The sequence below is a fragment of the Coniosporium apollinis genome (genome assembly GCF_000281105.1).
Source record: "Coniosporium apollinis CBS 100218 chromosome Unknown supercont1.2, whole genome shotgun sequence".
Lineage (NCBI taxonomy): Eukaryota > Fungi > Ascomycota > Dothideomycetes > Coniosporium > Coniosporium apollinis.
The window spans coordinates 865,998-891,427 of NW_006913264.1; the positions used below are offsets into that span (position 1 = coordinate 865,998).

The window sequence follows — 25,430 nt, forward strand, 5'->3', positions numbered from 1 at the left end:
GGTGGTGGCACGGCGTATGAATGATGGGAGGTCGAAAGATCGGAGGGCGCTTCGCACGGGTTATCGTGGGCCGGGGGGGTGGTGGTGGTGGTGGTGGATGGAATGGGAAAGGGAAAACAGCCAAGGGGCTCGGAGAGCGGGAGGCCGGATTGCCTGCGTTTCTCAACTCAATCGCCTGAGTCAATTGGACCACTTGTAGGGATAGCTAGTCGACTCAGGCCATGAGCTGAAGAGGCACGATGTCTTCAGGCCTCTTCCTCGAAGGCCTGAAGTCGCACTCCTTGCCGTCAGCACGACTCGGACTTTTCACCAACAACGCTCGAAAGGGTCCACCAGATCTGCGGTGCCCAGGTGGTTCTCCACACGCAGTCTCGCGCATTCTGAAACCTAGCACGACCGACCGACCGACCCTATGGCCCACTACATACTTGACAAAGCCCAGCGTTTCTTGGTCTTGTGCACTTAGCTGCTTGTTCGAAGCCTTATCGAGGCTCTGCAGCTTCAGCGCCGGACGGGCGAGAGCAGCATTCTGCGGTGTGGAAAGAACGCCTGCTGCCCTTCTCGGGTCTAGTCAGGCACAGCCAGGCACAGCCAGGCACAGCCAGGCACCGTTGCAGCATGTTTCAGGCTACGACGGTTCAGGAAAAGCCAGCTGCAGGAACGAAACAATCCCTGACGCCGGCCCCCGGGAAGGGCTTTCCTTGTCCGCAGCGATCTTCTGGGCATCACCTGCAGGGAACTGTGGTGGAGAAGTGCCGGCTCTGCATGTCGGAACATCCCATCGCTGGCACTATCACCCGTCAGCACAGGTAGCGTGCATGTTGTTCAGAACGAAGTACGAAGTCTAAGACTATTCCACGCTGCTAGATTTCTGTCAAGCCCCGCTTCGCACTGGATCTGCCCCTGTCGTAGACCGACTCGGCCACTCGCACGCGTCGACCGCCTAGCGCGTGATCACAACCTTGGAACGTCTCCACGAAGCGCGCGCTCCTCCGAGCACAAAATCACCGTCAGTCTGTCGTAGTCAGTACACCCTTATGCTGCTTTGGTCGCCCAGCGTGGTCACCTTTCCATGGGCGCTTGTTCAGATTGGCCGATCTTTGCATTGTGCCCTTGCAAATAGTAGGCAGAAGTTGACCAAACGGCTAGCGCCACTGCTTGTTGCGCGACTTGCAGTCTTGCTTTAAGGGCACAGGATCGTTCTGGCATCACGGCGTGCTAGATGCGATCCAGGCTGTCTCATAGTATGACATGCGATGAGTTACCTACTCGTGAGCATGTGACGAGTGTTCATACCCAATGAAAGCTATGTGCCGTTTCGTGTTCGGTTTACGGCATGTTTCTGCTCGACGGCGACGTTGCGTAGGTCAAACCCACATCTCTAATGTATCTACCACACTCTACCGCTTCTCTTCCCGTAGCCCATAGCTGTCCTCGCGACTCTAGAACCCCCAGTTCAGCCCAAGACGGGCCCCTGCCCTTGCCCCTGCCCCTCCTCCATAACAACAACTCCCTCATCCGACTCCCCCTCTTCTTCCTCAACACCCGATCACAACTTCCCCCTCCCCCTCCCCCTCCCCTCAACCCTCCCCACCTCCTCCCTCAGAACCCCCCTCATCTCCCTCGCAAGCTTCGCGCCGTCCTCATCATCCAGCTCGTCGCGCTGCCCGCGGCCAAACATGGTCCAGCTCTTGTGCGCCACCTGCGGCAGCGATGCTGGCCGCGGGATGATGTGGAAGTGGACGTGGGGGATCACCTGGGCGGCGCGCGGGCCGTTGTTCTGCACGATGTTGTAGTCCGTCACGCCCGTTACTTTTGCTACCGTGCGCGCCAGCAGGGGGAGCCAGAAGCCTGGTGTAGGGGAGGTTAGGCGGCTATTAACAGTCCTGAGCATAACTTAGACAAAAAAAGAATCGATTGAGGTGCCCTGCCGTTGCCCTGCTTCTCTTTCCCTGTTGATGGTCGAACTAGTTGTTACACCCACGCCCAAACACACCGGATCAAAGCTGAGACGATTTTTGACACTCCCCAAAGAAACATCCAAGCTCTTCCTAATCTGCACGTCCAAAAACGGGAACAGAAATCCAGCGAGATTTAAGACAAGATCAACGCACCCACCTCACTAGCCTCAGCCCCCTCCAAATCCGCAACCTTCTTCCGGTGCGTCCTCGAAGCAACAAGCACGTGGCCCCTCGTCATGGGCAAGATATCCAGGAAAGCCAGCACCTCTGGCGCCGACAGTAGGACGAACGCATTTGGGTCCACTCTTGTCGGATCTGCCGCCTCTTCTGAGGGAACTGCTGAGGACAGCGTCGTTGATGCTGAGGTCGATGACGCGCATGGGAATGCTGATGCAATTGTGCAGAAGGGGCACGTGGAGGGATAGTAGGAGTCGAGGTCGGCGGTGTCTGACATGCTAGCTACATGCAATGACCGTTTCTCCCTTGCGGTGGTTGTTTGGGCGCCACGCCCTCTTGATGGAGCAATGGGGAGAGGACCTCGGGAGGTTAACTTGATGGCTGTAGATGTGACTAAGCAGATGGTGAACTTGGGAAGTGCTGAGGGCGGTTTCAAGAGGCCGTTGCGGCGTTGTAGCCCGTAGCGTTCTCAAAGCTCAGTCATGACTGAGCTGGACTCGTAATCAATCTGAGAGTTAGAAAAACCACATGGTTCTATATCACAGAAAGTAATGGTTGTTTCAGCAGCGTGACGCATTGATATATGGATCATCTCAAACGTCTTCGATCTATGAATCGCGTTCGGATCATTCACCTTGATGTTTGCAAGGGACTGTCAATGCCGCAACAGGCTTTTCAGATGACCCATGCCATGGCTCGGTAGAACTGGTCGCTCTCTCCGCGCTCCCAAACCACCTCACCGCCAATTTCTGCACTTCATCACCGCCTGTCTCCGCAAGCCAAATCTACAGATGGGTCGCAAGCCGAACCCACTCATCCTCGAGTACTTCGAACGCGGCGCAAAACTCGAGGACTCCAGCAACCGCTACGCGCACACCTGCAAGTCATGCGGAGAAAAGGTACAGTCCTATGTCCGCGCACTCGGCCTCAAATTACCATGCGGAAAGCTCCCGCTAAACCCGCATCCAGTTTCCCAAGGGCAGGATAGACAGCCTCACCGCGCACCTCGTGAAGAAATGTCCCGCGCTCTCGCTGCAGGACCGCCAGCGCGCGATCCTGCAGTTCCATGAACTACCAAACTTGGCCCCTCTTTCGGCTGATGTCGCCAACGCCATGAGCGCTATGCAGAGAGCTTTACAAAACGAACAGACGGTGGATTTGCCCTTTGCACCGCGCCAGGGCATGTCTGCCTTGGAGACTCTCGCCGAGGTTTCAAGACAGCGGCTGGACCTAAACGGGCAGCACACGAACCTACATGCAGGCGGTAGTGGGAGGCGGCTCTCTGTCGCGAGTGTGGGACAACCAACTGGCTTCACCGCGGATGACTTTCTTGTCGAGGACGACAAGCGCCATGTTTTTGCCGACAGCAGTGGCTTCGACCCTTCCAGTAAGTTCCCATGATCCGTGACCGAGCTGCTATCACTGGTCTAATTCCACACTAGTTCAGACCCATTTCGACACGTCCGGCGCACCACCGTTACCTTCAATCCACATATACGGTGGTGCACAGCCCTCACCTGGCGCCTCACCTCACCTTCCAGGCCTCTCGCTCCCACCAAGCAGCGCGCCGACAGCGCAGATGGTTCCCTCTCCTCTGCAGATGGCAGCATCAGCCGCAAGCGAGCTTCAGCAGGCGATGATGCCGAACAGCGGTCTGACAATGGAGCCAGAGCTGGAAGTGCCTAATGCTGGAATCTCGGACAAGTTCTTCCATCCGCAGCGCAGTTCGCCTTCGGCGTGGCCAAACATGTCAAACATCGACCCCTTATTGCAAGGAAACGGAGTGGAACCTCCAGCACCGCAGCTTCAGGAACAGGTCGCGAATACGATGCCGCAGCAACCCAGAGCCATAGCGGCAAACCCACTAGGGCTACGAGCGCAGCTCGGGCTACCGGCTCATTTCACCACAGACTTCAGCATAAACCAGAAGCCGGCTAAGCCAAAGGTACGAGGCAGGTTTTCAGACTCACGGCGAAAGGAGGTTCAGGAAGTCAGGAAGCGAGGCGCGTGTCTCAGATGTCGCATGTTGAAGAAGCCGTGCTCGGGCGACAGTCCTTGTAACACGTGCCAAAATGTGGAAAGCGCTAGGTTGTGGAAAGCCCCCTGCATCAGAACACGTGTTGCGGAAGAGTTCACTCTCTATTCTGCAGGATTGCACGCGGTTCAGTCATTTCATGCTGTCGGTCAGGTCAAGACACAGATCCCCTTTGCCTCTGTGCCAGGACGCATAGAAGCTACTCATTTCCCTGAGACCTCGATGTACATTACTCTCACCGTCCTGAGAGGTCGCAAGGCTGAAGGATCGACACTAGATCCCGCCCTCTTCGATGGTAACTCAAGGTCAAATGAGTTTGCTGAGCTAGAGATTATCGATACAGACATCGACGACGTTTCTGGCAAAATCGAGCAGTACATCAAGCGATTAACACCGACTTTTTGTGAGACCGAGTCGTCTTCGTTCATGAGGCCTACTTTAACTCAAGCTTACAGCATGAGCCAGAGCAGCAAGGTATGATTACCTAGCTTACTGCAATGGCGATGTCTAACATGAGAAACAGGACCGCCTTCTTATTTCCGTGCTCGAGCTATGGATAGCAACCCGTATCCTCGTGGATCCAGACCTCCGCTGGCAGTTCTTCTTCAATCCCGCCTTAGCACCCTCGACGGCCCCGGCAACTGTGGCCCAAGAGGACATCAACGCCTCCTCCAACACCAGCCACCCCCGTCGCGCCATCGATCCATCCACCCACCAAGACTCCTACAATCTCATACATCTCCAGCTGCGCGCCGCAACGGAAAAACGTGCCGCGAACCTCAGCAAGTTCGTCATGAACGACATTGAGCGCCGGCTCCTCCAGCGCCAGCAGGCGAACCCATTCGAGACCTTCCTCGTCGCCGTGATCCTCCTCGCCTGCGTCGAGCGCATGTGCTGGTATTTCAAGACATGGGAGAGCAGCGCGGCGCCCCATTCTCCGACGGCTGAGGCGAATGGCTCCAAGCCACAGCCCCCCGTCGATGGCAACATGACGTCTGATTCGCGACCAACGCTCGCGCAACAGCTCCAGCAGCACGCCCAGCAGGACCGGCACCAGCAACCACCACCACCACCTCCTCCTCCTCCAGCCGCAGAAGCGCACTCCGCTCCCCAACCACGCTCTCCTCAACATCCCCACCGCGCCCCCTGGCCCCTCGACAAGCCCCCAGCCCACTACTCCCAGCAAGCCGAGCGCTTCTCAGATATCCTGCACATGCTTCTGCGCATGCGCGGCGTCCCTCCCAAGACAGTCAGCACTGTAATCGAACCGGGCAACGACGGCATCCTGGCGGTGGCAGGCGAGGACGCGGATCCAGCCGCGAAGCAGTGGTTCGAGAGCGTTGGGGTTAGCGAGCGGTGGGTGGCCGAGAGGCGGGATGCGCGGTTCGAGGGCGTGAGCCCGGAGGAGTGGGAGGGGAAGTATGTGGGCAAGATCCTGGTGGCGGCTGGGTGATGGTGGAGGGTTGGTTGGGCGGCTGTTATGAACAAGGCAACGGCGTCTTGAGTATATTGCTAAGGTTTTCTGATGGGATGGTATCTGCAGTGGCGTGGGCGTCTAAAAGTCGGGCTGTGCGCTTGGCGTTTGCTGTGAACGGGCTGGACGATGATACGAACATGGCTATAGAGTGTTTGCAGGGCGGCTGGGGTGTTGTGCTTGTGTACGTAATACTAGACCCGAGAGTTGGCGATTCATCTACATCTCACTTCATCAGGAGGCGGGAGGCTCCGTTTTGCTTATGCGTAGATTCAGCAGCCACAGTTTTGGACGCTATAATGCTTGAAGGTTCTAATCATCAAGCGGTGCCGTGTTCATCATGAGCGTTTCGTTTCCCCTATAGCTGGCGATGTGACGGCTACGTGATTAGCCCGTCTGGAATTTCAGTGATCAGCGCTTCAGTAACACGACGTTGAATTGATAGACAGCGATGTGGGTTCCACGTCCATTTCCCTCCTAACGAACTCTCCCTCAGTGGCATAACTCCTCCCCACAGACCCATTCTTTTCGAAAACCGATACCCAGAGCCTAAGAATACCCATCCCTTGGAGAAACAAATTCCACAACCACGGCTCCCCCTTTCAAGAAACACAAAGATGGAAAGACCTTTCACGCCTCATTACTCGGATACCCGACCTTGTCATCGCCAACAAACTGCTCCTTCACCGCCCTCATACTAACAAACCTAGCCAACAAATTCGCGCTCCCGGCCTTATCATTCGTGCCGCTCGCCCTCGCGCCGCCAAACGGCTGCTGGCCCACCACGGCACCCGTGCACTTACAGTTAACATAGAAGTTGCCCGCAGCATTCCTCAACGCCTCCTCCGCCGCCCTGATAGCCTCTCTGTCCCTGGCAAACACGGCGCCCGTAAGCGCATAGTCGGAGCTCTCGTCGATAGTCCTGCACGTGTTGAGGAAAGCGTCGACGGGGGCGGTCTCGTCGTCGTAGACGTGCACGACGAGGATGGGCCCGAAGAGCTCGCGGCTCAGGAGCGGGTGGTGCGGGTTCTTGGTCGCGTAGATGGTCGGGTGGATGAAGTAGCCCTTGCTGTCGTCGTACTTCCCGCCTACTAGGAGCTCGAGCTCCTCGTCGTCCTTGGCCTCGTCGATCACGGACTTGAGCTTGGCGAACGAGGCCGCGTGGATCACGGGCCCGATGAAGTTGCCGAAGTCGGTCGGGTCGCCCATCGTGAGGCTCGAGGTCTCGGAGATCAGCTGCGGCTTGAAGGCGTCCCACACGGAGGAGGGGATGTAGGCGCGCGAGCAGGCCGAGCATTTCTGGCCTTGGTACTCGAACGCCCCGCGCACCGTGTTGATGACCGCGTTCGAGACGTCCGCGCTGCGGTGCACGATGTGGAAGTTCTTGCCGCCTGTCTCGCCCACGATGCGCGGGTAACCCTGATACTTTCCTTCTGCGACACCGTTGGCGATCTTGCCGTACAGGCTCCTGAAGACGGCGGTTGAGCCCGTGTAATGCAGGGCGGCGAATTGGCGGTGCGAGAGCACGGCGGCGGTCACCTCCTCGGCGTCGCCCGGCACGAATTGTATCACGTTGGGGGGGAGGCCGGCTTCCATGAGGATGGAGTAGATGAGCCAGTTCGAGGCGATGGCGAAGGGCGACGGCTTCCAGACGACGACGTTGCCCATGAGTGCGGGCGCGCAGGCGAGGTTGCCGCCGATGGCGGTGAAGTTGAAGGGGGAGATGGCGTAGACGAAGCCTTCCAGGGGGCGGTACTCGACGCGGTTCCAGACGCCGGGGCTGTTGTGCACGGGTTGGTGGGCGTAGGTGTCCTGGGCATACTGAACGTTGAACCTAGGCTCGAGGGTCAGTATACCTCGCATCTCCAGCCAGACGTACAACAGGAGCCTACCGAAGAAAGTCGGCAAGTTCGGCTGCGGCGTCGATCTCTGCCTGCCACGCGTTCTTGCCCTGTCCCACCATCGTTGCCGCCATGATGTCGTATCTGTACTTCCCGGCTATCAGGTCTGCGGCCTTAAGGAAGATGGCGCACCGGTCCGCGAAGAGCATCGATTCCCATGATGGCTTTGCCGCTAATGCTGCATCTATAGCGGCCTTTACCTCGCCGGTGCTGGCATTCGAGTATCGAGCTACGACGTCGGCGTGGGAGGCGGGGTTGTGCTGGGTGAGGACGGAGGATCCTTTTATCTGCGCACAGGTTAGAACACGCGTGCATTTGAAGATTATCCGTGCTCACCTCTTTGCCAGCCACCACTAGAGGTACTTCAAGGGGAGTCTGCTTCTTTAGTGCTTCTACAGCGTCTGCAAGCTTCTGCCGCTCTGGTGAGCCTTTGGCGTAGTGTTTCTACGAACCAATTGATCAGCTCCGACTTGGTGCTTCAACAAGCGGGGCCGTAAACGCACATTTGGCTCATTGTTAATCTGAGGCACTTTGAAGGTAGCAATGTTCGCCATGCTGCGGGTTGTTCTTCTATCCAACAGTCGCGGGGCAAGAGATGGAGAGGGTAGTTGAGCGTGCGAGAGGGTTCGAGGAAGCTGGAAAACAGACTGTAAGCCTTTCAGCGAGCCCATGAAGCAGTGTGAAGATGTGAGACTGACGGTATGTAGCGCGTACTGTAAAGAGGAGTCCCCGAGTATATATGTGGCAGCTGTTGTGTCATCAAAGCTGTGCTCGGCTTGCAGCGGCTCAACGAGCTCCTGCAAAAGTTACGGTGGGGCTCAACTCCGATAATCGGACCTGCGCCCGCTATTAGCGGCACCTATGAGAGCATCATCACAAGAAAAGGCCATGTCTCGCGTTGATATATGAGAATTTTGTTCCATCTCGGCTTTCTTTGCCTAACATGCATAACACTCGGTATCTGACATAGAAGCCACAGCCAGGGGTGGACCCGAAGAAGCTCCTGAACGCCGCCAATGCCTGAGACGCATACTCTTTTCCAGATCATGACTCCATAGCTTCCCCTTGAGTATTGTCGTCTCCCCACAGTCCTTCTAGCTTGAACTCCGCAGCCCATTCCTTGACAATCTCCTTGTGATCGCCAACAGGAGCGGCAGCATCAGCAGCTTCGTCGCCAGTAAGACGGGCCGTAACCACTGGGAGCACAGGAGCGTCCATCCAGCCTTGGATTCTGCCATCCCTCCAGTCCGTGATGACTGTCATCGCAGCCGCGTTGACGTTCGGTATGCCGCCCTTGCCCAGCCGGCCTCGCTTTCTGGCGACTTGCACCAAGAGATCAGTCGTGATGTCGCCGTTTGCCGACATGAGCGGTGGCAGGTTGTACACCTCGAGCAGCTTGGCCAGCATATCCTGTGACGCCGACAGCCTTTTCAGGAGCAATGAAACCGCTGGTAAAGGATCGTCGATCTCCTTGGGAGGTATGGCGTTGAGGAGAATAAGTCGCGCTTGCTCTTCCACCTTGTGTGCCTTCGAGGCTTCCGCTGATGACGGGAACACTATGCCGGGCGAGTCCAGAAGCTTCAGCTTGTTGTCAAGCTTTACTTCCCGCAGACTCGTTGTGACACCTGCTTCGGCGCCAACCGGACACGCATCGTTTCGGCTTCCTAGCCTGGATGTGAGGGCGTTGATGACAGAGGACTTTCCAACGTTCGGATAGCCAATGACGCCTACTGATATCGAGCGCTTCAGCGACTTCGACTGCGCGTATGACTTGAGCGCTCTGAACAAGGTCTCTGACGTCCCCTTGACTGTGAGCTGCTTGTGATCGAAGGTACGTGCGTTCGGTGCTGGGTTCGATGCTCGGAGCGGTATTGTTGGGAAATATCTTCGCAGATGAACCAACCACGCCTTTAGCACAGGCGGCGGGACTAGGTCGATCTTGTTCAGGATCAGGATCAGTCGCTTGTCGCCACCCTGTGCTGCCATGACCATGCGTTCCACCTCCTTCGACCTCGTGCCCTCGGGGTCTCTCGCATCTAGGACGTAGAGAACGACATCTGCCGACTCTACTACTTGCTTGAAGACCTTGTCGAATGCCTTGCGTGACGAATCTTTCCGGGCTGGCGCGGCGGATGTTGGTGCTTCCACGTCATTGTCGTCACCAAGCCCATTCCATTCCTCGCCTTCATCCTCGTCCATCTCATCCCCAGTGTCAGCACCGTTGCCTCGATCGTACTCCACTGCTCGCGCTCGTGCTGATGCTAGGAGTGCTGCCATGGGGTTCGTGTCATTCTGAACACGTATCAGCACACAATTGCGCAGCAGCCGCCGTGAGCGTTAGCTCACCTCCTGCATAGCTTCATCCTCATCCTCAGAGCCGTAATCCAGAAGCGCATCATCGTCCTCCTCCATCGCACCACCTGCAGCTCCCTCAGATTCCTGTGCGGGAGCAGTAGAACCGCCTTTCAGCGCCTTCGCCTCTGCCTTCTTCCGGGCAACCTCCTCTTCCTTCAAGCGCCTCTTTTCTTCAATCTCGTGTAGTATCTTGTCCTTGTATGGGAAGAGGTTCGGTATGCCAGGATCCTTCTTTAGCCGCGAGCGCCATTCTGGGTTCTACACATTGTCAGATCTGTGACAACGTCGTAAGCTCCGCCACGCAGTCCTACATTCTTCGCTGCCTTCCGCTGCTTTTTCTGCTTCGCCGCCGACGCCTTCTCGATCTTGTGACGCAGGCGAACGGGAACACGCTTCGATTTTGGCTCTAGTAAGACGTCAGAAATGCCGTGACTTGCGGATTCGAAGCTGTTACTCACTCCCTACTTTCATTTCCGCGGTGTGGTGTCTCGAATACGAGTACGTCTTGAGCTTGCAAAATCGCGATGCTACCCCGGATTGCTCGAGAACTTTTCGGTGGGCCGCCGCGAAAACTTCGGGCGGATGCGTTTCCTCTTCTGGCAAATCCGACGGAAGGCCGCAAGGCCGAGTTCAACATGATATCGTGTTGACGAAGCGTTCATCCGCCACAAGCCAGCCGTAGATAGATATAAATCATAGAGTCCTTCGCATTTTCGCATCCAGTCTTGTCCTCCGCAAAGTCAATCAAGCTTGATCTCATTACAACTACATCAATTGCTCAGCTACTTTACCCAACCCTCAAATCGACGTCCTTCACTCCCTCACCCAATTCCGCCGTCATGCCTCATATACAAGAAGAACCCTCTTTTTCTGCGCCAGCAGAAGAGCATTCCTTCGCCGGCCTCGTAAGCCTCAACCATCTATCCACCCACTCCCCACACTCTCGCTAACCCACAACCCAGCTCTTCGACATGGACGGCACGATCATTGACTCCACCGACGCCATTGTAAAGCACTGGCACAAGTACGTCCGCCCTCCCTCTTCCCATTCCCCAATATCTCAGCTAACCTCCCGCTCCTCCAGACTCGGCAACCAACTCGGCGTCGACCCCGCCGTCATCCTCGCCACCTCCCACGGCCGGCGCTCCATCGACGTCCTCGCGCTCTACGACCCCTCCCTCGCGACCTGGGACTTCGTGTCCACCGCCGAAGGCCTGATCCCCAAACAATTCGGCGCCGACGCCACCGAGATCCCCGGCTCACGCGCGCTGCTCGACGCGCTCGAGGCCGCCGGCGCGCCCTGGGCCATCGTCACCTCCGGCACACGCCCGCTCGTCACGGGCTGGCTCGACGTCATGAAGCTCGCGCATCCGAGGTACATCGTCACGGCCGAGGACGTCGAGCGGGGGAAGCCGGATCCGGCGTGCTATGCGCTGGGGGCGGAGAAGTTGCGGGCGGGTGCAAGGAAGGGAGGGGACGGGTATTTGGTGCTGGAGGATGCGCCGGCGGGCGTGAGGGCGGGCAAGGCGGCGGGATTCAAGGTCTGCGCCCTTGCGACGACGCATACGATCCCCCAGCTGGTGGAGGCGGGCGCGGATTGGGTGGTTAGGGATATGAGGAGTGTGAGGTTGGCGGGGTGGGAGAGGAAAAGTGGGGTCGTGAGGGTGGAGATTGTGGATGCGTTGGTTGCTTGAGGGCGTGGGGTTGCAGGGAAGAGGAGGGTGGATTGAGGATGCGAGGGTGGATTTTGAGGCTGTTTGCAAGCATTTAGCGGGTGGGTCGCATTTGCATGGAATATCTTTAGACATTAGAGGAGTTTCTGGAAGGGTTACAGCGCATAGAGCGGGTGTTGGAGTTTTGGGGTTCGGTCTTGGCGGTAGATCTTTGTTGCAACTCCTTTGCTTCGTAGAGTGATCCAAATGTCGATTCAGTGGCGTGTATCCCCGTGGTTGAGTGTTTGATGTGACAGCCGTTCCACTTGGCAAAATCCGAATCGAGTATGTGATGATAGAAGGACTTCAAAACCATAGAATGGTCCACGTAGACACGGGAACAGGGCTGGACTAATAAACGTATAAGTTCTGACTAGAAGTTTACTCCGGCAATCTCGACTGTGAAAGTACAGCCTCATGAGAGTAGTATAAATATTCAAGTACTAGAGAGCCGGATATTATTGGACATCCCATTGCTGGATCTGAGGTTGGAAAGATGACCTAATACACCTCTTTGGTCCGGACAAACCAGGCAATATGTGGACTTGCAACGTTGCCTTACGATCCTCTGAGTTGCATCATCATCCTCTAGTACTGTCCCAGTGATAAAACATCGCCTTGAGAGATGGCGCAACAAGAGATAGTCTTGCGTTTGTGAGCAGTGTCACACCCATAGACGACGATTTGCCTGAGACTTACCTTAGGCATAAGCCGAGCAGGCATAGATTCTAGACGGTAGACAGGTTAGAACTTCGGTTGATCGGGAGCGCCATTATGATCGTTTGCATTTCCTCTCCTACAACTGGCGATATGGAATCGATCGCAGCTCCGTGATTGGTCTACAAGTGGCGTCAAGGCATATTAGGCTGCTGGATTAAGACCTGAATGGTTAAGAGCGTGTCTAGTGCGTTTCCCCAGTGTTCTGATCACTTCCTTTCGCAGAGGGCGATGTTGTAAACAAGCAATGGCGTGGTCGTCTCTTGTTGCGCCGTGTTTTATTGCTATGTCGGCGTCGCTTCCCGTCACTAGAGGGGGTCTCGAGGACGATGATGCAACTCACAGGATCGTGAGGTAACGTTGCGAACGTAACGGACTACCTACCAGGCAAGTAAACCCCCTACACGGACAATTGTTCGAATGGCTTCTGACGTCTGCTTGTGCGCCCTGGATGCAGACCGTTGATAGCACAAAGGCCGCCACGGAAGATCGTATGCAAGGTACGAGTGTCTCAATCCCAGACTCGCGTTGGCTTCCCCGAGAGCCAGCCGGGAGGGTGCTTCTACTCCTGGACTGTGCAGCGATAAGGCCGAAAGCGGACAGATGATGGTGGTACGAACTCTCGATGTCGACGTGATGTTGCATCTGTGCACAGAAAGATGGGATTAAGAACTGCGACACCGAGAATGGCGCGTGTGCCTTCCGTTATCAGCGTGGCCTCAGGCGGACAACGACTTCGCGCCGGTTGCGACGGTCCTCATACTACTCGGCCTACCGGCGTCTAGGTTCCTCTGTGCAGGACCAAGGTCACAGTCACTTGCCTGCCCATACGGTAACAGATGCCGACACCAGCTTCCCTAGCTGGCGTTTGTGCACCCCTGACGAGAATGGCATTGTAAGTGGCAACCTTAGCAACCTATCCGCTCTCCCTTCTCCTTGAACCACATCTTGCCAAGGCGGATGCTAGAGGAAGATCTCGAGAATCACCCCCCGGGGGATTTGCCCTCTCCCGTGCTTCCGTTACCCGCCGGCGTTGACGCGGGGCAGCTTCGCCGTGGATGGCCTTTAGATCCACTGCCTAGGCGGTGAGGCCACCGTCAGCTTTCGATCACAGGGCAGAGGATTGGGACTGACTGGGACAGAAACCGAGATGGGCATGCTTCTGAACACCAGCGTGTCCCGTGATACTCGAAGACTGGATAACAACAAGCGGGCGCAGCGGACAGAGAGCGAACAGGGCCAAAGCGGAAGCGTGCACGGACAGCGGGCTATTTTTGGTTTACCCGAGAAGCCGGCGAATCAGAGAAGGCTGATGTGCGGCGCTAATGCTAGCTTGCGGCCACCGCGAATGATGCATTCAAATCCACTACCCCAGTCCGCTCGCCGTTGGGGGTTCCCCTGTTCCTCTCCGTTTAGTCCTGCAGTGTGCAGCCTTCTAGGCAAGCCCTCTCAGCTCGCCCACGTCGGACGGCCTGCATGCGCATGCTGCTTCTCCTGACCTGATTTCTCCCTCTTCCTCCCTCTCCACTCTCACATCGCGCCGTGCCCTCAACTTCACCCTCGCTCGCTCCAGCTTTTGGCAGCACACTTTCGCTTTTCACGGATTCGACCATGTTGTAATACCAGTCGCTCGTTCTTTTCAGTCGCTATCGCCCCAACACCATCTGTTGACTCTCCCCAGTCAGCCTTGACTGTCGCTTCCCTCCACCTCGCGCGAGCTATCGATACCACCAAAGGAAATCCGCATCGGGGAGAAGTCTCTCATCACCTCTCCCTCCAGCCGGGCAAAGCCAGTTCGGGCTTCGACGTTGACGACTTGGGAACAATATTCTTATCTAGCAATTTGGTCAGCATGGATCATTTCGGGTCCTCAGGACTCGGGTACGGCGGCGGCGGCGGTGATAGGGGCGCTGACGGTAATCGCCGGTCGAACTTCAACAACTCTCCGGATATGAACCTCAAAGCTCAGGCACCGCCTGTCATCCAAACATGCGCGGATGTGAAGCCTCGGCTGACAAAGGAGCAACACGACGTTCTCGAGCGGCACTTTCTAGAGCACCACAAACCAAGCACGGCCACAAAAAAGGGGTTTGCTGAGACGCTGGGAGTGCCGCTGGACAAAATCAATGTACGTTACTGCAGAGTGGCATCGGTAATAAGACTAACATCGGGCAGAACTGGTTCCAAAATCGCAGGGCCAAAGTCAAGCAGGATGCTAAAAAGCAGCAGATGGTCCAGAGTACATACAGTGCAATGATGATGCCTCTGCATTCTCAGTACCCAGTCAGCATGCACAACCAACAGTCCACCGAGGAAGGTTTTCCACATGGTTACTACATATCCAGTCAGGACATCACACAATCAGGCTTTTCCGCGGCGCCCCACATGCCAGAGCTGGATTCGGACGCATCTGCTGCTCAAACACAGCACTATTCCGAGTTCACCAACGGGTTGCATTCGATCCAGGAATCGACCCAGCGTGTTTCTCGTGGTGGCATTGTCCACAATCTTGCGGCAGCTGGCTACCCTGTGGACTCATTCTCGTTGTCGGATAGCTTTACTGACGGCGGACAATATCTCGGCCTGGAGTCATCTGTATATTCGCCGGGCCCCATGAATGGCTCAGGTTTCTTTTCCGAACCGGACATCAGTACGCCTGCGCCGTTCGGAGACATCTCGGGCTTGAACCGTACGATGGACGGTCGCCAAGCTACACAAACATCGGAGTCCGCACTAGCCCAGCCTTTTCGTAACCTCGGATCAGTGTCTCCAGATACTTCACCGGATCCTACAAATCATTCTATGCCAAGGTCTCAATCGCCGAGCTCGACGAACATGAACTCAGTGGCCTCTGTCTACTCTGGCTGGACCGAAGACAAGCAATCGCCCTTGAGTGCGACGCCAATTAATCCGTGTGAGGACTCCTGGGGAAGCCCCATCGGCATTATTCAGGAGGATCAGTGCAACAATGGAGAGCCCAGCAGCTTCTGGTCTGCTAGCTACGGCAAAAACTTTCAGAATCACCCATCCCAGGGTTATTATCCACAGTACAGCCACTCCAGTCAAACGCTATTGTCTTCCCCGCCAACGGCAAGAGATAGCATGCCACCCCACATAAGCGAACCCGATGCCAACTACCCTCTCGCGATGCCTGCAGCGGATCTCGGGCGTAAGGACTCCTCAACTTCTGCGTTAACAGAGTCAATGGGTGCGGTTGGCATCAAAGGTACATCGCCGACGGGCAGTAACTTCAAGCATCCAAGTCAACCGTCGAGCATCGCCGCTCGAAGACAGCGACCCCGACCGGCGGCACTGGGACCTGCAGCACTGAACCATAGAAGTGCATCGTACAGCGCTGGGATGCCTGTCTCAGGTGGCGCTTCCCAGTCACTGAACCCGCCTGATCATACGCTTCGGCGAATCAGGTCAACAGGCGTCGGTCGGATTCAGAAACCAACACCGGGCTCAGCTCAGCGATCGCCGCTGAACTTCACATTTGCAGAGGGTGGCCTTACCGCCGCGTCGCCCAAGTTCTGCGGTCAGCCATCTAGTCATGGCACTCCCACTTCGACATCCCAGGGCTTCTCGTCAATCAACAGCAGTCTGGCTCCACCAACGCCCTTGACACCGCGTGAGATGTCGCACTTCCCATCTTGGCAGCGTAGCGGCATTAAGAACTCAATCAACCTACCGGAGCATAGCAACCCTGACACGCTAGCTGTGTCGTGGTCTATCTCGGGACCATCGCCTGGCATGTACACTGGCTCGGTCTCAAACATTGGTTCGCCGCCAATTACACCTCTGGATGCGGCTCAATTCGGACATCGCCCGCGTCTGAGCAACGCCTCGATTTACCGCGACACACCACCGCAATCAGCACCGGCGATACAGCAGTGCTTCCCCCGCTCGGTCTTCGTGCCGCAGTCCCACGCCGTCGCTGTATCGCAGCCGTTCGACGAGCACCCCGAAATGACCGCTCCCGTGTCTCATATGAGAAGGCCATCGCTGCCAGATGCTGCACCGGTCTTCCAAGCCGGACTGTACTACCCATACGCGGTGCCGATGGTCAACAACGACACGGGTTGCCTCGGGTTGGATTACCCAATCCAGTCCACACCGGCCGCGCCGAGTGGGCATCAGCAGTTCCACACGTATGCCCTGCCGCAACAGAGTGGCCGGCCGGTGACTTCTGGCACTGCTCAGCCTGGCACCATGGCTGCCGAATTCTTCATCCATGAGTACTCGCCTCCACAGGCCGCTAATCAGGCATTCTCTCCTCCACGGCAGCAGGATTCGCAGAGAAAGCAATACATCTTTGCGAACGCTGGGCCGAGGGATTTCCGAGTTGGTGCCAGCTGACTTGCGGCACAGCCATTCAAACTAGATCTTTTTCAATCGAACCTGGTTATGGCGGGCCGCCTTCTGCTACCGTCGCGAGGCTCTTCGGAGCTCCTCTGTGCTCCTCTGAGAACCCAAGGTGCTTAGCTTCGCATGCGGAGAATCTCTTTCGTATATACCCGGCCCTCTTCTTCGAGTAAGGGCCAGCTTTGGTTTGGATTAACTTTACGGTTTCTCCCTTTTTGTAGAGAAGGGATAGATTGGGAAAAGTATCGCGCTTCTGCTGTTGATTTTTTGCACCGCTCTGGGTAGCGTAGGCGTTCTTCCCATCAGATGACTTTAGCGTAATGTCCTGTTTGTGTTTTATTTCTATTAGTATCGCTTTCATCCGCGTAGGACTGTTTGGCTGATCGTTCTGCGGCCCTCTCCGGAGGGCGCCATTCCTTTATTACTCATTGCCTCGGCCCGCTGAGTGAGCGGGCGGGTATCAGTCCCGCTGGACGTAATTCTAATCACTCTCCTTAATATTTGTTGCTGTTAATGACGGGCGGCGGATAAGAGGCGGAACACTACGGGTATGATTTGGATTTTGGCATGAGCGCGGCGTGGGCCAGGACTTAAAAAGGGCAGTTGGGCAATGTGGGCTACCGGCTTTGGCTATTGGATGCTCTCTGGGTTGATTTATTACTTCTTAGCCTCGTTTCTGTCTGTGTTGCGGAATACAAGAGCGGGGGCTCTCCGAATCCTCGAGCGGCGCGAGCGGAGACAGTGTAGAGCTTTGGATTTCGGGATTTCATAATTATGAGACATTTTTGCGAAGCGCAGCAACCCATCCTTCCACATACCTTCACTGTGATGCTACTTTTTTTCGTTGCCACGCCTAGGAACCGGTACAGCCGCTTACGTTGCCTCGAAGCCATCATCCGTTCCTTACATCCCAGCCAGTCCATCCTCAAGCGGTTATTCTCTGCTTCATTAGCATAAGAGGACTTGGGCCTACTCATGATTGGTCGCTTCGACCGTGATCAGCCGTAAAGTGCCTGCTCGCAAAAGGCATGCTGCGCGGGCAGATACCTGCTGCGCGAGGCAGGAGTCCTGGCGATTATGTTGGGTGCCTTCCGCTGGAGAGCAAACATAGCAACTGCCGCGCCGAACACCATCCAGTCTATCCTCTTGACTTCTACTTCAACTCCCGAAAGTCCTCGTCATCCTTTCAAACCGTTCTACCTAACACACTTCCATCATCCTACAGACCATTTCTCCCCAGATTGCACACCTAAGGAACCTGCATATACAGCCTAAACCACTTCCTACTACTCAGCTACAAAGCCGCTATCCTTAGCTCGCAGAGTTGACTCTTCAAACCTACGATGCATCTCCCCCTTCCTCTACAAGCAGCTCACGCAGCCCTTGTGCTCTCCCCCCTCCTTGCAGGTCTCATTCTGCCAACCCTCTCCCTCACTGCGCCCGCAGCAGCAAGAGGCACCCTCGGCTTCGCCCTTGGCACCAAGAACGCCGATGGAAGTTGCAAGACAACCGCCGACTACCAAGCCGACTTCGACGCCATCTACGCCGCCTCAGGAAGCACGCTCGTGCGCGGATACTCCGCCTCAGACTGCGATGCCGCGGCCCGGATCCTGCCAGCGGCTGCAAGCAAAGGCTTCAGAGTTGTGTTAGGGGTGTGGTGCGTACTTATCCACTCTAACGCTTTTCTATCCAAGTCCTCCAAATGCTCCATTGCGGGTCCACCGCGCCCCCTCAAAAGTCCATCTCGCTGACGCCAGCCGTTCCTTCTGGGATAAACAGGCCCGACACTCCCGCCTCCCTTGCCACCGACACCGCAGCCCTTCAGGCCCATGCGTGGCACTATCCGGACCAGCTCTACGCCGTCACCGTCGGCTCGGAGACACTGTACCGCGGCAACTTCACGGGCGAGGAGCTTCTCGAGAAGATCAACGGCGTCAAGGCCGTCCTGCCTCCGAATGTCAAGGTTGGCACAGCGGACTCCTGGAACAAGTGGGCGGATGGAACCGGGGATGCGGTCGTGAGGGGCGGTGTTGACATCATGTGAGCAACGTTTCTTTGTTCTTCAACGTCGCCTGAACCGCTCCACGAGAAACATGAGCATAGACTGGGTTGTTTGAAGAGTAGAGAGAGAGAGGGGGTGAGAGGCTGACGCTGGCACCGCGCAGCATGGTCAACGCCTTCGCATACTGGCAAGCCCAGGAAATCGGCAACGCGACCAAAACCTACTTCCACGACATCGCCCGCGCATTCGAGCGCATCCAGGACATCTCGGGCAGCTTCGACACGCCTGAGCTGTGGAACGGCGAGACGGGCTGGCCCAAAGACGGTAAGCTTCTCCTCCCCTCCCCACCCTTCCTCCTTCCAGTCCCTCCAGGTCCCCAATCCTCCTCTCAACCGCCCCTCACCACCACACCCACTGACACCCCCACCCACAGGCGGATCCGACTTCGGCGCCGCCCGTGCCAGCACCGCGAACGCAGCTGCCTACTCCCAGACAGCCGTCTGCGGCATGCTGGCCTGGGGCGTTGACGTATTCTACTTCGAGGCCTTCGACGAGCCCTGGAAGCCGCGGTCCGAGGGCGACCACGGTGTGTCGGCGGACGAGACGCACTGGGGGGCCATGACCGCCGGGCGGGAGGTGAGCTATGCGGTTCGCTGTGTGGCGCCGTGAGGGCTGGGGGCTCTGAGACTCTGGTGAGGCTGGTGAGTGGGAGGGTCGGGTTCTCACTTGTTACCTGATGCGCCTTGGACTATAACTGCTGAGAGAGATCATATGCTCTGAATTTGAGTCACCCCAGGTAATGGGCTGTTCGCAGTACATCTCGATGGCTCTGCTTTGATTGCATAAAGTCAAGCATGTGACACTTGATGATGTCTCATAGCTAAGGTTCAGAGCCTCGATCGTGCTACGCACCAGCTGGAGCCTCAATTTGACCATACACACAAACCATCCCCTGAAGGCCCAACCCTCCACCTCGAATTCCCTCACTCAACCCCAAACTCCTCTCCCACCGCCCCCACCAACCCAACCAGTTCCTCCACCACCTTTCCATCCCCATTCCTGACCGCAATCGCCCTCGTAAGTAGCGGAAACAGCCTAACCAAATGCTTCCTCCCGGCACTCCTCACGCCCTCCGCCTCCGGAATCGCCCTCGGTTCACTCTCCAGCTGCCGCAACCCCCTCAACACAAACAGCAGCTCCTGCCGCTGGCCGTACGGTTGCGGCATACGCCCTCGCAAGGGCTGGTCCGCGATGTATGCTTTGATTGAGAGGGCGCAGCGGAGGATTAGGTACGGCGCTGCGGCCTGGGCGAGGCGGATGCGTTCGGATGATGGTGAGGCGGTGGCGGCGGTGGCACTGTTGTCGTCTGCGGTGGTGGTGGAAGCGCAGAGCGCGAAGAGTTCGGACAGGCAGAAGTGGGCCATCCTGCTGCGGGGCGTGGGCGGGGGGTCGTAGGTGCGGCCGAAGCGGACGGTGTAGAGGTTGTGCAGCGGGCTGGATGCCGCGGGTGGGATTTCACCGGGCTCGGTCTTGTAGATGAGGGAGTGCTGGAAGAGGCTCGATGTGTAAGCGCGGCGGGTCGCGTCGGGGATGCTGGAGGAGCCGAGGTCGGGTGTGATCAGGTCGCGGAGTGTGGTGAGGGCTGCAATGTCGAAGGTCTCGTCGCTATAGATGGGAGTGTTGGGCGGTGCGGAGACGTGGTCGGTATTTGCTATGCTGTCGGCGATAGACACGATTTGGTCCCAGAGAGGATTCATCATATCTTTGCCGACGGATTGCCGCTTGGCCTCCATCAGCATGGGCTCGAGTATCGCTAGGGCTACTGTCGTAGCCTTTTGCCACGGCGTTGGCGCCTTTCCTTCGATATGCCACATGTACTTTAGTCGGATGGGCACCGCCAAGCTCTTGAGTGCTTTCAGAAGCGCACCGCTATCAAACAACCCCCGCCCGGATAGATGCGTCTCTATTAGCGACTGTAAGAGATCCATGGCCGACTTCGATATTGCAATGAAGGTTGGTTGCTTTGACATAACTGCAGGTTCGGTTGCGCGGAAATTCTCATAAGGCAAGCTGACCATGTTCGCCAGCATATTAATTACCGCCGACGTTACATCTGACCCGTTCGCTCGGAGCATCTGGATGCAGCTTATAACTTCGTCTTGCAGCGGCGTTTTCTTGTCCACATCGGGCGTGTATGCTTGGCTGTCCGAACAGCGCACGCAGCTCTCTAGGTTGGCGACAACCTGTGTAGTGTTTTGATCTTTGGCGGTGTCTTCTGTCAAGCGGTAGATCTCTCTCAAGCATTTAACATAGGCCAGAAAGGCTGCTTGATTATCTTCTTTGAGATCTGACGTCGAGCTTTCGGTGGGACAGTGTTCCAGCCACAGTGATTTGGTAGACTGGATTGTAAACGCATCCACTGAGCTTGGCATGTCGATCCCGTGCAGGATTGTCGTGATAGCTGTGAAGACGACCGCTTCTAGCTCATGTGACCGGCACGTAAGATATGCTATGAAATATTCCAACAAGCGCTGCCACAGCTGACGAAATTCCGGCGCTCGTAATGTTAAGCTTACGGAGAGGAGGTTAGTCGTCCGCTCGATAATTAACTTTGTCGTCTCATTCCATGCTCTTATGGTGCGAAGATCATCCTTTGACCGAGACCTCACTTGACGCTGTCGTTGGATATTGGCATCTATCAAGCCGAATAGGACAACTCGGACACATAGCTGCCATGTAAACGAAGACAGCTCGCTTCCATAGTTCTCAAATATCCTTAGTATGGAGTGTATTGCGCCGTGACGGACCTCATTGCGCTCATCTGTAGCAGTGGTCATCAATCGCACCAGAAGATAGAGCCATGATGCAGTCGTTGAACCATGGCTGGCTCTGTCCCGAATCTGAACTTCTGCAACGTCCAAGCCCTGAAGATCGACTGCAATGGCTTCCAGCGATGTATCGTCGATACGTCCATGGAGGAAGTCGGATGTATTCCAGAAGAACGTAACGGTCTGCTCCAGTCAGAATCTTGTGCACACGGTAGCAGATTCCACTTACTGTAAGAGAGATGTTGAGATCTTCGCTTTGGGAGCAGAAGCGGGACAGCGTATCGATCAAAGTTACCAAGCAACGATCTGGAACAAGATTCAGGAAGTCGGTGCATATGAGCTGCAGTGCTCCAAAAGCGGACCGTCCGAGCTCCAGCGAGATAAACTCTGGCACACGGTTTTTGCTGGACCTGGGGCCAGCGGTTGATTCTGCTGTCCCCTCAGTCGTCTCGTCTAGCTCTTCATCATCCTCGAAGACGCTGAGTATGATTGCAAGGGCAGAATCCCAGCCAGCGGTCAGCGTATCACCGCAATGCTCTAGGATGGATTTCAAGGCATCCAGGGCAGTTGCATGGACGTCTGCATCTGTTTCGCCTAGTTCCGGATCTGTGTTATCGTGCTCTACGTAAAGAGAATCGATCTCAGACCGCAGCGCAGCGAGGACTCTGCGTTCGACTTCTTGACGGACTTCCGAGACCTCTATCGCCGCAGTTTTGAGAACATCCTGAGCCACTCGGGTGAGGATGTTTGCAGCCATGACCCTTATTGGACTCGCAATGCTCCTATTCGTTGAGGTCGTAATGAGTTCTTGTGTCAGATATGCCCAGCCACTTTCGGTTACGTCGAAGCTGGCGAAACGCTCCACGTTGAGCGTTACCAAGTCGCCAAGCCTGGCCAATGCAAACCGATAATCTCGTGCTTGTGCCCCGGCAGTGATAGGAACGCCTGAGAAGTTGCTGAACCTTCGCTCGAGTGTCGGTGTCTGAGAGGAAGCTGTGACTTTCAGTCCGCCTTGTGATATTGGTCTGTCATGCAGCAGGCTGCTCAGAGCCACAAGGACTTCTACGAAGGAATCGTTTGGGAAATCAATGGTGCTTTCGAAGAGTCTCGATACCGCAGCGTGAACTGCAGCCACCTCACTATGCAAGTTTTGCTCGGGTGCTGGTTCGTTACCGTTCTTACCGTCGACTTGTAAGCTTGGACGATTGACAGACAGGGCGCCCCTCGCTGTCGAGGTGGCCATGATGATATCCGCCTGTTGCAGAGCCTCGAACACAATCGTCCAAGATGTGTCAAGCGTGGGGCCAAGGGCTATAGCGAGGTTCAGCAAGGCGCGAAGGCAGAGCAGATTCCTTGTGTTAAGAGAAGGTGGCCCCGTATCCAAAGATGACTTATGGGTCTTATCAGACGAAAGGGTCGAAGCTTGGCTCACAAGACTGTCAACGCTCAGAAGGCCTCTGACGTTCCCGAACACTCCCGAACTCTCTGGTACAAAGCTACTTGGAGGCATCGCATGCGCGTTGAAGATGTGCGGAGGGACTGCAGCTTTCTTTAACAGGGTCAAAAACGCATCTCGCGGCGTCGAAAGACGAAGGAGACCAGCAACCTGGGTGAACTTCTGAATTGAGCGAACAAGAGCACGGTAGTAGTCCGCGTCCAAGGCCGCATTGAGAAACGTCGAGCAGGTCGCAAGGACGGCTGGCCAGCATTCGCTGACCATTGCTGCCGAGGTCCTAATGCGTGGATAAGATGTGTGACTGTCCAAGGCTAATGGATTGATGGGCACGCTGCGTTTCTTGTAAGATTGTGATCGCGTCAACCGCCCCTTCGGCTGTTCCTGGGTTGGTGTTTCAAGCCCCGAAGGGTCCATTGATTCTTGCCTAGCCGATTCCTGTACTCTTGCCTTCCTCTTGCTTCTGCTTTCGTGGTAGACAGTCAAGGGAAGCACAAATTTTGCCAGACTTTCCGTTAAGCTGTTGACGCTCGTCAATACCAGACTGTGTATGTAGGTTTCGGGGATCGCAGGAGCTTCGGACTTGTCAAATTGATCTAGGCAAGGCGTTCGGAGAGAGCTCCACTGGCTACTGATGCCCGGCACATTGCTCTCGCTGATGTCCACAATCCCGATGACGCCTGCTGCGCCACCGGCTTCGACTGCTGCTTGCTCTGTAGGGCCGTCTCGTGCAATTGGCTTGCCTGCTGGAGCCGTCGATTGATTACCAACACCGATAAGTGCAGGTTTCTCCGATGCTAAGCGCACAAAAGCGCTCAGGTTGTCACGCACAATCGACATTTCGCCTTGTTCTTCGTCAAATCGCGCATAAATTTCGAGGACGAGTGCAGGATCTGAGTATATCGCCTGGAACATCTCCATGGACAGGGCTCGCCTCCACGTTGTTGCGGCGTCGGGATCGAGCATGTGATTCACGAACCCCAAAGCAATTCCGCATTCCGACTGCGTTATCGATAGATGCTGTCGAACGACGAGGATCAGAATACGAATCACACGCAGGGTTACAGGAAAGCTGGGATTCTCAGAGAGTTGCCGGATTATCAGGGGCATGAGTCTCTCACGGAGCACATAGCCCTGCTCTAGATGAGACATGAGAATGTCTCCGTGATTGGCGAGGATGGACTCGATGGTCTCCAGTCCAGAGAGTTGCGATATCGGTGAGAAGCGCACATACTGCGGCTTGTTGCCGTCCGTCAGAAGGCAAAGGTCGTGAAAGATCTGTCAGCAAATATAAGCGGGTAACACATATTACGATGAGTAGATTGAACCTTGTATGCATCGTGCGCCGCAGAGCGGACTTGAATCGCTCCTTTATCGCTAGGAACTTCAGCAATTGTTGGGAGCTCCAGTGATCTGCCTAAAGAAGAATGATCAGCGCCTGCGATTGGCTCGGACAGTTATAGAGCTTACCATCTTCGTCAACAACTCGGTCGAACACGGAAATGACAAGTTGCTGAAGCGCTGCAACCGCAGTGCCGCTGACGGCGGGATTCTTGACGCTTTGCAAGCTCGTACATAGGTTCACGGCGCCTGAGAGAAGGTCTCCCCGTAGCTCGCCAGCGTAATTCTGCAGCAAAGGCGACAGAGTCTGTAGGATCTTGAGTTGTACATCTAGCCCTGCAAAACCTTAGACCAGCCTCCTTCGGCAATAATGCACAGTGGCCCTACCCAGATTGATACAGTCTTTCAAGGCGTCCAAGACCTCCTTTAGCCTCTCTTTCGGTAGGGCACAAATTACAGCCAGTCTCTGCAAGCATACCACGGCAGAACCTGCGAATTTGGTATTCTGGGTTGCGCAGGCTATCAAGAATGGCGAGATGAAGTGCGATCTTCGAATGAGGTCTCTTTCGCCATTAGTCAGATATTGCGTTAAAGTGATAGGTTCGGACACCCGAACCTGCAGCTAGCTGTGCTTCTGAGGTTGCCGGTAAGGACTTGAGGTCCTGAAGCGATTTTTCGGCCGCCTTCTCAACACATCAGCGAAATGGTCAAGGGCAATGCTATACGGAGTGTACATTTTTCAGCTCGCTGTTTTTCCTTTTCGATTCTTGGATGAGATTAGTGAGCTCAGAACTGAGTATCTGCGCCGTCATGCTCGTCAGCGATTCAAGGCATCGGAAGACTGCACAAATGGTCAATTCAATTAATTCATGACAGAGGATTGTAGAGCAAGGTACAACTCAAAGCCAGCCCTGGCTTCGATGCCAAGAGACCGCAACATTGTTCAGCCTTGCCGGTCATGGCGGGGTCCAGGCGCCGATGTTTGGCGGGACATTTCGCCGGGGAGAGCATGCGACATACGAGCAGTGACAAACAAGCCAGCCTCGTTCGTCGTTCTGTTCTCCAACAAACTACCGTTTCTCCAGCTCAAGCGAGCCTTGTTTGTTCCT

The 25,430-nt window shown here is 55.9% G+C and overlaps 8 protein-coding genes across 8 annotated transcripts; 4 read left to right on the plus strand and 4 right to left on the minus strand.

The window, feature by feature from the left end:
• Positions 1–1,549: 1,549 nt before the first annotated feature.
• Positions 1,550–2,415, minus strand: W97_00686 (uncharacterized protein; the record flags this gene model as incomplete). The annotated part of the gene is made up of 2 exons (XM_007778598.1): positions 1,550–1,851; positions 2,115–2,415. The coding sequence occupies 2 exons, from the start codon at positions 2,413–2,415 to the stop codon at positions 1,550–1,552; spliced, it is 603 nt and encodes a 200-aa protein (XP_007776788.1).
• A 514-nt stretch (positions 2,416–2,929) lies between these two features.
• Positions 2,930–5,626, plus strand: W97_00687 (uncharacterized protein; the record flags this gene model as incomplete). The annotated part of the gene is made up of 4 exons (XM_007778599.1): positions 2,930–3,037; positions 3,108–3,525; positions 3,581–4,647; positions 4,697–5,626. The coding sequence occupies 4 exons, from the start codon at positions 2,930–2,932 to the stop codon at positions 5,624–5,626; spliced, it is 2,523 nt and encodes an 840-aa protein (XP_007776789.1).
• Positions 5,627–6,277: 651 nt separating this feature from the next.
• On the minus strand, positions 6,278–8,102 carry W97_00688 (delta-1-pyrroline-5-carboxylate dehydrogenase, mitochondrial; the record flags this gene model as incomplete). The annotated part of the gene is made up of 4 exons (XM_007778600.1): positions 6,278–7,481; positions 7,540–7,835; positions 7,885–7,992; positions 8,052–8,102. The coding sequence occupies 4 exons, from the start codon at positions 8,100–8,102 to the stop codon at positions 6,278–6,280; spliced, it is 1,659 nt and encodes a 552-aa protein (XP_007776790.1).
• Positions 8,103–8,592: 490 nt separating this feature from the next.
• W97_00689 (uncharacterized protein) lies at positions 8,593–10,374 on the minus strand (the record flags this gene model as incomplete). The annotated part of the gene is made up of 4 exons (XM_007778601.1): positions 8,593–9,840; positions 9,895–10,161; positions 10,215–10,309; positions 10,362–10,374. 4 exons carry the CDS (start codon positions 10,372–10,374, stop codon positions 8,593–8,595), a joined length of 1,623 nt encoding a protein of 540 aa, XP_007776791.1.
• A 368-nt stretch (positions 10,375–10,742) lies between these two features.
• W97_00690 (uncharacterized protein) lies at positions 10,743–11,597 on the plus strand (the record flags this gene model as incomplete). Its single annotated transcript, XM_007778602.1, has 3 exons — positions 10,743–10,808; positions 10,866–10,927; positions 10,988–11,597. 3 exons carry the CDS (start codon positions 10,743–10,745, stop codon positions 11,595–11,597), a joined length of 738 nt encoding a protein of 245 aa, XP_007776792.1.
• Positions 11,598–14,184: 2,587 nt separating this feature from the next.
• Positions 14,185–16,691, plus strand: W97_00691 (uncharacterized protein; the record flags this gene model as incomplete). Its single annotated transcript, XM_007778603.1, has 2 exons — positions 14,185–14,460; positions 14,508–16,691. 2 exons carry the CDS (start codon positions 14,185–14,187, stop codon positions 16,689–16,691), a joined length of 2,460 nt encoding a protein of 819 aa, XP_007776793.1.
• Positions 16,692–18,040: 1,349 nt separating this feature from the next.
• W97_00692 (glycosyl hydrolase family 17) lies at positions 18,041–19,368 on the plus strand (the record flags this gene model as incomplete). The annotated part of the gene is made up of 4 exons (XM_007778604.1): positions 18,041–18,354; positions 18,477–18,737; positions 18,863–19,023; positions 19,133–19,368. The coding sequence occupies 4 exons, from the start codon at positions 18,041–18,043 to the stop codon at positions 19,366–19,368; spliced, it is 972 nt and encodes a 323-aa protein (XP_007776794.1).
• Positions 19,369–19,682: 314 nt separating this feature from the next.
• W97_00693 (uncharacterized protein) lies at positions 19,683–25,133 on the minus strand (the record flags this gene model as incomplete). Its single annotated transcript, XM_007778605.1, has 7 exons — positions 19,683–21,710; positions 21,757–24,258; positions 24,309–24,397; positions 24,451–24,666; positions 24,721–24,882; positions 24,938–25,004; positions 25,056–25,133. 7 exons carry the CDS (start codon positions 25,131–25,133, stop codon positions 19,683–19,685), a joined length of 5,142 nt encoding a protein of 1,713 aa, XP_007776795.1.
• Positions 25,134–25,430: the final 297 nt, after the last annotated feature.